Source organism: Akebia trifoliata, chromosome 14, assembly GCF_017979445.1.
Source record: "Akebia trifoliata isolate Shusen 1 chromosome 14, ASM1797944v1, whole genome shotgun sequence".
Lineage (NCBI taxonomy): Eukaryota > Viridiplantae > Streptophyta > Magnoliopsida > Ranunculales > Lardizabalaceae > Akebia > Akebia trifoliata.
Genome location: NC_141388.1, coordinates 2,749,508 through 2,761,283, shown reverse-complemented (window position 1 = coordinate 2,761,283; position 11,776 = coordinate 2,749,508). Strand labels below are relative to the sequence as shown.

Genomic DNA, 11,776 nt, shown 5'->3' with positions numbered 1-11,776 from the left:
TTGAAAGTTTAGTACCCATCCATTTTCAAGACCTGAAGCTCAGAAAAAACTTGTTTTTTTATTCAAAATTTTTCCATGAAATCTAGAAGACTAAGGTGTTGGATTGTCCATGTTATATTTCATGCATAGAGATTTAATGGTGTTTTTTTATTTTTCTCAAAAATATATTGAAAACTTAGAATAAGTATCTAATGTAATTACATTTTTTATTTATAATTTTAATATATTTTCTAATTTTTATAATTGTCATTTTCCCTTCTTTTTGTTCTTATTTTTTCCCTTATTTTTCTCGTCTTTTTCCAAAGTTTTCCTTGCAATTTTAAACTTTGTATCCCATCGTGGTGCCTATGGATACGTGTATAGGATTGATCTAAAGTATAGTCCACTCTTTAATGAAAGGAAAAGTTGTCCGCCTCTTTAGCGTCGTATTATGGCTCAACCAAGTCTGTACTGGATCCACATTGACAACCCCATTTTTTCCTCCTATCTCAATTGTATTTTGATTCTATTTATTTATTTATTTATTTTATAACGAAGGGTATCCAGGCCAGCTTGCGCACACTAGACTAGTCCCTACGCCCCGCACTCAGGCTATACCCCACTACGTGGAGCGGTGCGTGGCCACCAAGATTTTTTATGGGTAGTGGGATTTGAACTTGAGACCATAGAAATAGTAGATTCCTTGGCCCCCAAGTTACTACCATTCAGCCACCCCTTGGTGGTTTGATTATATTCATCAAACGTCATTTGACCTATTTTCCTCTTAAAAAAGGTTTTTTATTTTATTTCCAGACATTGTTGATGTGGATGTGTCTATAGAATCATAGATGCTTTTTATCGAGATACAAGTGAAAAGAATCTATGATTCTGTGCACAACAATGTCCCTAACGATGTCAATTTCGTTGTTAATACAGTACGACTCATTCTTTTATGTTAATGAAGACAGCAAATGGTCCATCTACGTAATAATACATTTAAGAGTGCTCATTTTTAATACAGAGATAAAGAGAGCAAAAGTCCCAACTACATTTAACGGCCAAATAAGAGGTGGGCCCAATGCAGAATTAGGTTGAGAAAAAAAAAGACACTTCTTGAAACACATCAATCACATTTTGACGCCTTAGCCAAATAAGAGGTAAGTCCCATTGAATCACACAAGTTGGACGATTTGGAGTAGAGTACGGATCCAGAACCGTGTCTTGTACCTAATCAAGATCATGTGGCACTCCACTTTATGCCACGTGATACTTTTGGTGACCCACTAACCATATGGATATGTGGTCCATGCCCAGGTGAATCTACACAAAAAAAGTTTGATTGATGATGTGTATCCATTAATAATATCATTGTCTTGAGAATGATTTTTAATCATTGGATGTGGATATAAGTTATCAAACACTATGATTTTTTATATGCATTTTCACCAAGGCATGGACCACACATCCATATAGTCAATGGGGATCCATTGCAACTGCGCTTATCAAAAAATTCATAATAAGAATTCATTAGGGGTGCAACTTGATTCAATTTAATTCAATTTGAACTGGACCAAGTTGCACTCCTAGAATTCATGATAGGAAAATTACTTGATGTACCTTTCGGTAAGGACGTTTTTTGCACCATATAAAATGGGTACTCATTTAAGGGTATAAAAATATGAGTATTTAGTCACTAAAATTAAAAATAAAACAAATTATAATAAATCTCAAAAAGTTTGTCGTAGCTTAACAACTCAAATTAGTAAAATCTATCTTAAAGCAACTCCAATTGGGGGTTTTAAAAAATATCTTCAAATTGGCATCTACTTCAAAATAAAGGCTCCAAACCACTTTTCTGGCCCCAACAATTATTTAAAAATATTATTCAATAATATTTAAAAATTAAAAAAAATGTAATTTTTACTATATTTAAATCATGTTACATGAAAAGAAGAGGTTAAAATTGATATTTATAAATAATAATAATAAATAAAAAGATTATAATAGGATTTATTGAAAAAGATGAATAGTGATAAAGCTGAGGTTTAAATCTTCTCTCTCCATTTCAAATTTAAAGTAATAAATAATGATTTAGGCTATGTTTGGATTGAGAGAAATGAAGAGAAGAGTAACTCATTAAAAGAAGAGAAGAGAAGTGAAACTCAATATCTCTACACCATGTTTAGATTGAAAAAGAGAACTTGAGATATCTTTGAAATTTTAAGATATCATAAAAGAGATTTAAAGGCTGAGTTGAAATTGTAAAATATTTTATAAGGATTTCTCTTTATTTCTGTCATCTTCTCTTCACTTTAAGAGAGAAAGAAAATTACCATTTTTTTTCTTCAATTATTTTCTCTTCTCTCCCCACTTAACAATCCAACCAAGAAAAATGGAGAGAAACTAATTTATTTTCTTTTCTCTTTATTTCTCTCAGTCAAAGTATAGGATTAAAATCACTTTCTTTAATTAAAGCATGGGTGGAATTTTATTAGCTTGATGTAACCTCTACATTTAAAATTATAGAAGATGGTTGGTGTTGCTCTTAATGGCTCTCATCCATATCAAACCAAACTTAATGGAATATTTAGTGATTCGAGAAATCATTCAATTATCCTTGTTATCATTAATAAAGGGAGTAAATCCTCGAATTTGGCATGCTTCAAATTTTTTAAGAAACCCTTCTCGTTCTTAGACACGTGGCATTTTTCATTTATTTCACATCCCTACATTTCTACCAAATTTTGAAACACCTCCTTGGCAATGGCACGTGTAATCCATGGGCTTCAAACCGAACTGTTTATAACGAATGGTCATTGAATGATGATCTCTCAACTACCCAAAATCATTAATGCAAATAAAAATATCACAAAGGATTTGCTCTCATCAATAAATGTGTGAACCCGTTCACATGTTTGTGAATGTTTAAGATACCTTTGAGTTTTCAAATTAATGAAATGCCTCGTTGACCATAGTCTTCAGTAATGGACTAAGTTACAATCATCGAAATGCCTTCAACTTCAACATGTATTATTGAATTTTCTTCTTAAAATAAGTTATCTTCAAGCTCTTTAACCTAAATAGTAAAATGTAAAATACTGTTAATCTATTGAACTTCGTCTCCAATTCATTGTTTTGAACTTTGTGTTAATATCTTATAAGAAATCGTTGATTTTTCTATCTAAAATTCTGTCATCTTTTCATTACAGATTAAGAGGAAGGCATATAGGTCATTTTGATTAGTCTATGAAAGAAGATGGAGGTCAAGGGGTGTATGTTATCGGTTTGGAAACATCAGGGGTAATTCAAATATTCATTAAAACAGGGAGGGGTATATCTAAATCACCCTAAATAAATAGAGCACCACCTTCGCAGTTTGAAAACTCAAATACAACAGAGGTCAGAGAGAGCAGAAGTCCAACTTTTTTCTTTCTTATTTTGGGTTCTTTGATTCTATTTCAGCCCTTCAAAGTAAAAGAAGAGAAGACAATAGCAAACTCTCTCAAAACAGACAAAATGAGCAACACGTCTACCAATCCTATTCCGGTACACAGAAGGTGATATCGCTCTCTTGTGCTATTTTTCCAAAATCTGTAACGTTGAGATCATATGATCGAAGGTTTTATGATTGTTTTTTTGCACGTAAATTGACACACCTTAGAAGAACTCTAATATATATGGTGATAAATATTTATATGCTTTAATTTTCTATGGTAAAAATATTAAAAATAATTTACCATAGAGGTTGAAAGGGCTTCAAAATGACAGGTTTATTGAACCTAATGTATAAATCTGAATCAGAAAAATGTTATATAAATCAGACAATAAGAATAATTGGAATAAACTTATCGGATTGAATAACTAAGACACAAAGAAATTGCTATCTTTAAAAACAATTTTGCTCGAAAATAACAGACCGTCCAGTGATAGATTAACAGTTGAAATGATCTCGCACTCACATGAGGCTTAAATCGGAGATTTGCACTCTCCCCATTTGCATGCATCGCATGCGCACACGCACACTAAGGGTCTTCGACAGGTTGGCCCAAACACAAGTTGCAGTCTTATAGTGCCTTGGGCCCTTATGTTTGCGCGAGGCCCAATCTCTTTCTCTCTTACACTCAAGCAAATAGGAAAGTGAGAATATTTATAAGTTGAACATTAATAAACATTTATATACTTTAATTTTCTATGATAAAAAAAATATTAAAAATAATTTATCATAGAGGTTGAAGTGCTTTAAGATGATAGGTTTGTTGAAGCTAATGTATAAATCTAAATCAGAAAAAGGTTATATAAATCAGACAATAAGAATAGTTGGATTGAACTTGTCTGATTAGTGATTTGAGGCACGGAGAAGTCGTTGCCCTTAAAATCAATTTCGTTTGGTTTTCAAGATTCACAAGTTTGTTAACAGGGCACTCGAAAATAACAGACTATCCAATGATAGATCAACGGTTGAGATGATCTTGCACTCACATGAGACTTAAATCGGAGATTTGCACCCCCCCCCCCCCATGTGTGTGCATCGCATGCGCACACTCGCACTAAGGGTCTTCGACTAATTGGCCCCAAACACAATGGGTTGCAGTCTCATAGTGTCTTGGGCCCCCATGTACGCGCGAGGCCTAAATTCTTTCTCTTTCACACTCAAATAAAAAGGAAAGTATGAACATTTATAAGTTGAACATAAATCTTATATTTACTCGATGTGAGACTAAATATTTAGCGAGTTATCTCTATAACTCTTAAGCGAAAGAAAAAAAAAATTTTGACTTTTCAACTATCACAAATAAGGGAAATGTTTTATTAACTAAAGTTTCACAACAAAAAAAAGAAAAAAATCCTACACCAATCACACTTTAGAGAAAATATGAGCTTGAGTTTAAATCTTTCCCTTAACAAAATCCAATAAATAATATTAACTATGAATCCTACAATAAGATTTTGAGAGAAAAATCAAGGGTTTTAACTAAAGGTTGAAGATAAGGGCATTTTGATCATTTTTAGTAGTCTATGAGAGAAAACCAAGGTGAAGGGAAACATGACATTGGTTGGGCGTTCTAATTGAACAACCACAGGATTTGACAAAGTTTTTAATCCATCAACAGTTGGGTACTTTAAACATGGATATCAACAGCAAACATGTTACAATATATTTATTTTATGTTTTTAAGAAAAAGACTACTTAACTTGGACAAGTTTTTAATCCAACATCCAACTTGACCAGTTATGAGGCACATCTAAACCCTTCTACATTAATCAAATATTACTTAAACAAATGTTATCTTAAGATCTGTTTCCACTTTTTCAATTTCCATAACAAAACTATATAATTAAATGCAGGTTGGAAGGAAAGGTGGCCATAATCACTGGTGGTGCAAGTGGGATCGGCGCAAGTGCAGTGCACCTCTTCTGGGAGAATGGTGCCAAGGTCATTATGGCTGACATTCAAGACGACGTTGGGCGAGCCATTTGTAATCAGCTCGATGAAAATGTGAGATACATCCATTGTGATGTCTCAAAAGAAGACGATGTGTCCAACCTTATTGACACTGTAGTTTCAATGCATGGGAAACTTGATATAATGTACAATAATGCTGGCATCATAGACTGTGTTTTTGGGACCATCGAAACAACAGAGAAATCGGGTCTTGATCGAGTAATTGGGGTAAACATGGGTGGTGCATTCTTTGGAGCCAAACACGCAGCAAGGGTTATGATACCAAACAGTAAAGGTTGTATTATTTTTACTGCGAGTGCTTCCGCTTCTATTGCTGGATTGTCATCCCATGGCTATTCGGCATCCAAGCATGCCATTGTTGGGCTAACAAAAAGTTTGGCAGCCGAGCTGGGACAATTTGGTATACGGGTGAATTGTGTCTCGCCTTTTGCAGTGGCCACTAACATAGCAGCTGAGTTTTTTGATGTTGATACTGCAACAAAGGAAGCTGTTATGGGTGAGATAGGGAATTTGAAAGGGGTGATTCTTAAGGCAATGGATGTGGCACGCGCTGCACTTTTTCTAGCTAGTGATGAGGCCAATTATGTGAGTGGGCATAACCTTGTGGTTGATGGAGGGTTCAGTGTTGTCAATCCTTCCCTAATGATGGTATTGGGTCTGAGTCCGCGTTTGTAGGGTGTTGGTACCACAACTTGTGTTCATCAAACCCCACCTTCACCTACTTATTACATAGTACTTTTTATTACGTTGTACTTTGGGAGGTTGATAGCATCCAATGCTTAGTTTGGTTTCATTGTTCTCTGGATTATTGAACTATTCTGAATAATTCACACGTTTTAAGTTGAAAAAGAATAAAACACGTTTTTTTACGACTTTTACAAATTTTTATAAAACTCGGTGGAAAAAAAAAATGCTACTATTACTTGTATGTTGCAAACTGTAAACTTGTAAATTGTGACATGTAGCACAAGTCGATTTTGAAGCAACAATGCTTCAAAATTCTTGAGGAATCCACCTTTTTACGTGACAACTGTCCATTTTATCTTTTAAAAAAATAATGACATGTCCCTCTACATTTATTTGAGATTTCACATTAATTTTCTAAATTGATGATTTGGCCCTTAACTTTGGTCTTCTTTTAGAAACCAACGAAGCAATAACCTTCATGTCCTTATTATCACCACCATCACCAATGCATCATCACCTTCATGCCCTCGTTATCACCACCATCATTATTACCATTGCCAATACATCACAATGTGACAAAAGCCAAAATTTGACGGCCATGTGCCGTCAAATTTCGTAAAATTCGACAGACCAAAAGGTTGAATTGGCATCTAATTTTTCAGTGTCAAATTTTTTTTTTTTTTGACGGGTCAAAACTATGAAATTAATGAAGAATAGGAGAAATTCGACAGATCTAAGCCATCAAATCTGGGAACATCAAGAATTTTGACGGTCCTAGACCGTCAAAATTTAGTTTCTAAATTCGTGGGCGCTGGCCCATCACGTTTTTCTATTGAATTTTCCAGTTTTCACGTAGTGCATCATCACCTTCACCATTAGCATCACCAATTTCATCATCACCATGACTATTAACATCACTATCATATTATCGAATTTTTGGTTTTCAAATTTTTGAAATGAGACAGATAATATACGTAAGAAGCATATGCCGCATATTTTCCATTTATCAAATTTTTGACTGAATTTTTGCAAATCCAAAATCGAATAGAACTTGAATTTTTACCATATTCTGAATTGCTACAACGGTTTGGACAACAGTCTTTCTCTAGTTCAATGTTTATAAATACTTTTTTATTTGAGAATATATCAAATTAATAAAATTCTCCTAAATCATTGAATTACTATGTTGAATTGATGCACTTCTGAGTTAGCCCGACAAGTTGGTTTAAAAGAGATTTAGGGCCGCGTCAACAGGGTTGCATGGTCCCTGCATTGTTAATCTCGTATGAGTTTGGTGTCTCAACTTGTGGGTTCACTGTTGGTGGTGACAGGTTCAGTTGCAGTTAAAGCATTGTACGTTTCCCTCTTCGATTCATTGTTGTATCAAACCCCATATGGGTATCTTTCTTGTAGTAAACCTCTCCAGTCTAGTTCAGAAAGATAAAAGACTTTCTCTCCTTATCAAAATAGTCGATTTATAATTAAAGACGAATGACCTTTATAACTGTGAGAGCAAAATCTTGTGATCTGTCTTTGATATCCAGGGATTTCTCCCAATGGTTCACTAATGAGTTAAAATTATATAGGTACATGTTTGAGCCTTCCTTAAGACGTTAGCGTTCTCTACAACCATATTTCTTTCATGAATAATGTTTTAAAGGCATTATTTACAATGTCATAAAAGTTATTTACAAGGTCATATATGGTTGTATTCCCACCTGCCTGACAGATATGATGCATAACATTTTGAACCATCCCAGCATTCTTTGAATCAATCTCAACATGAAGATACAAAATTACTACCTTTTAACATGACCAACTATATTAAAAAGCTACCTTAAAATTTTCATTTAGGTGAACCATCCTGATTCTTAAAGTCAAGTTGTAGTCAAGTAGAGTATTTCAAAATTGAATGAAATTTTCTGAAGATGGTCTCAAATGTATGGACAATCACATTGTCTAAAATGTTATATACTTGAACCCCATTAAGGGCTGGACAATACGGAGTAAGAACCCTATCCCAATTCAGGATAACTTTCACAAAATTATATTCCATTGTCCTTTATTTCCCTTAAACTTGACTTGGAAATGAAGAATTTTGATCGTTCAATTAAACCATTAATTTAAGGTAGTATTTAATATTTAAGACATTTAATCGTGTTAGAATGTGCTGAACTTTCGTGACAATGATCCTTTCTTTTTCTTTCTTTTTTTGAGAATGACTCAAATGCATACGTGATTGTACAATCTAAAATGGTATTCAAATGGATCCCACAAACAGGCGTACAAATAAGAGGAATTGGGAGTATGCTTTGAGCCTATATTTATTTTTTAGTCCAAGTCTATATTAATTGGGAGCGGTTCAACGACCGTAAAGTTTGCCAAACATTTTTCAAAACATGGGTTAGAAGTATTGGAATGATCTGATTTTTTGTGAGGATGATCTCTATGATGAGGAGATCATCCTCACCAAAAATCAGCCTATTCAAAAACTTCTAACCCCATTAAAAATGATTTACAAAAATTGAACGGTCCACGATTCTTCAATTTGTAAATTAGGATTAGAAATTTCAAAATGTGCTGATTTTTAGAGAGGATGATCTCTTCACCGAAGTGATTATCTTCACAAAAAATCAGCTCATTCCAAAACTTCTAACCCATGTTTTGAAAATATTTGGTATAATGTTTAGCAAACTTTAGGACTGCTGAACCGCTCTCATATTAATTAGGACAAATCAAATATATATATATATATATATATATAGGGGACGGTTCAGCAGTCCTAAAGTTTGCCAAGTTTGGTGCCAAACATTTTTTGTAAATATGGGTTAGAAGCTTTGGAATGAGCTGAGTTTTTGTGAGGATGATCTCTACAATGAGGAGATCATCCTCACCAAAAATCAGCCTATTCCAAAACTACTAATCCCATCAAAAGTGATTTACAAAAATTGGACGATCCACGATTCTTAAACTTGTAAACTTGGGAGCGGTTCGGCAGTCCTAAAGTTTGCCAAAAAATTTTCAAAACATGGGTTAGAAATTTTGGAATGAGCTGATTTTTTGTGAGGATGATCTCTATGGTGAGGAGATCATCCTCACCAAAAATCAGCCTATTCAAAAACTTCTAAACCCATCAAAAGTGATTTATAAAAATTAGATAGTCCACGATTCTTCAATTTGTAAACTAGGGTTAGAATTTCAAAATGAGCTGATTTTTGGAGAAGATGATCACCTCATCATAGGGATCATCCTCACAAAAAATCAGCTCAATCCAAAACTCCTAGCCCATGTTTTGAAAAATGTTTGGCAAACTTTAGGGCTGCTAAACCGCTCCCTATATATATATATATATATGGGTCCCATTCGCCACCCTAAGCTTTACCCTCACTTTAACAAACGTGTTTTGTCCTACATGGGTTAGAAGTTTTGGAATATGTTGATTTTTAATTAGGATGATCTTTATGGTGAGGAGATCATCCTCACCAAAAATCAGTACATTCCAAAACTTCTAACCTCATAAAAAATGATTTACAAAAAATGGACGATCCACGATTTTTCAACTTGTAAACATGGGGCTAAAAATTTCGGAATGGGCTGATTTTTAGTGAGGATAATCTCCTCACCATAGAGATCATCCTCACTAAAAAGCAGCCCATTCCAAAACTTCTAACTCATGTAGGACAAAACACGTTTGTTAAAGTGTAGGGTAAAGCTTAAGGTGGCGAACGGGGCCCTATATATATAGGAAAATGTTCAACAATATATATATATATATATATATATATATATATATATATATATATATATATATATATGGGTGGCGTTCAAGGGCCAACTTTTTAGCAAACTTTTTGGCAAAACATTTTTCAAAACATGGGTTAGAGGTTTTGGAATGGGCTGATTTTTGGTGAGGATGATCTCTACGGTGAGGAGATCATCCTCACAAAAAATCAGCCCATTCCAAAACTTCTAACCCATGTTTACAAGTTGAAAAATCGTGGACCGTCTAATTTTTATAAACTGGTTTTGATGTGGTTAGAAGTTTTGGAATGGGCTGATTTTTGGTGAGGATGATCTCCTCACCGTAGAGATCATCCTCACCAAAAATCAGCCCATTCCAAAACCTCTAACTCATGTTTTGAAAAATGTTTGGCAAACTTTAGGGCTGCTAAACCGCTCCCTATATATATATATATATATATGGGTCCCATTCGCCACCCTAAGCTTTACCCTCACTTTAACAAACGTGTTTTGTCCTACATGGGTTAGAAGTTTTGGAATATGTTGATTTTTAATTAGGATGATCTTTATGGTGAGGAGATCATCCTCACCAAAAATCAGTACATTCCAAAACTTCTAACCTCATAAAAAATGATTTACAAAAAATGGACGATCCACGATTTTTCAACTTGTAAACATGGGGCTAAAAATTTCGGAATGGGCTGATTTTTAGTGAGGATAATCTCCTCACCATAGAGATCATCCTCACTAAAAAGCAGCCCATTCCAAAACTTCTAACTCATGTAGGACAAAACACGTTTGTTAAAGTGTAGGGTAAAGCTTAAGGTGGCGAACGGGGCCCTATATATATAGGAAAATGTTCAACAATATATATATATATATATATATATATATATATATATATATATATAATATATATATATATATGGGTGGCGTTCAAGGGCCAACTTTTTAGCAAACTTTTTGGCAAAACATTTTTCAAAACATGGGTTAGAGGTTTTGGAATGGGCTGATTTTTGGTGAGGATGATCTCTACGGTGAGGAGATCATCCTCACAAAAAATCAGCCCATTCCAAAACTTCTAACCCATGTTTACAAGTTGAAAAATCGTGGACCGTCTAATTTTTATAAACTGGTTTTGATGTGGTTAGAAGTTTTGGAATGGGCTGATTTTTGGTGAGGATGATCTCCTCACCGTAGAGATCATCCTCACCAAAAATCAGCCCATTCCAAAACCTCTAACTCATGTTTTGAAAAATGTTTTGCCAAAAAATTTGCTAAAAAGTTGGCCATGGAACGCCCCCCTATATATATAGGGTAGCGTTCAAGGGCAAACTTTTTAACAAACTTTTTGGCAAAACATTTTTCAAAACATAGGTTAGAGGTTTTGGAATGGGCTGATTTTTGGTGAGGATGATCTCTACGGTGAGGAGATCATCCTCACCAAAAATCAGCCCATTCCAAAACTTCTAACCCCATCAAAAACAGTTTACAAAAAATGGACGGTCCACGATTTTTCAGCTTGTAAACATGGGTTAGAAGTTTTGGAATGGACTGATTTTTGGTGAGGATGATCTCCTCACCGTAGAGATCATCCTCACCAAAAATCAGCCCATTCCAAAACCTCTAACTCATGTTTTGAAAAAAGTTTTGCCAAAAAGTTAGCCATTGAACGCCCCCCTATATATATATATATATATATAGGGTAGCGTTCAATGGCCAACTTTTTGGCAAAACATGAGTTAGAAGTTTTAGAATGGGCTGATTTTTGGTGAGGATGATCTCTACAGTGAGGAGATCATCCTCACCAAAAATCAGCCCATTCCAAAACTTCTAACCCATGTTTACAAGTTGAAAAATCGTGGACCGTCCATTTTTTGTAAACTGTTTTTGATGGGGTTAGAA

The 11,776-nt window shown here is 34.4% G+C and overlaps 1 protein-coding gene across 1 annotated transcript; it reads left to right on the top strand.

Annotated features, from left to right (window-relative positions):
* The first annotated feature begins 3,357 nt into the window (after nucleotides 1-3,357).
* LOC147385481 ((21S)-21-acetoxyl-apo-melianone synthase SDR-like) lies at nucleotides 3,358-6,234 on the top strand. Its single transcript, XM_086424198.1, has 2 exons — nucleotides 3,358-3,536; nucleotides 5,326-6,234. The coding sequence occupies exons 1-2, from the start codon at nucleotides 3,496-3,498 to the stop codon at nucleotides 6,116-6,118; spliced, it is 834 nt and encodes a 277-aa protein (XP_086280324.1). The 5' UTR covers nucleotides 3,358-3,495; the 3' UTR covers nucleotides 6,119-6,234.
* Nucleotides 6,235-11,776: the final 5,542 nt, after the last annotated feature.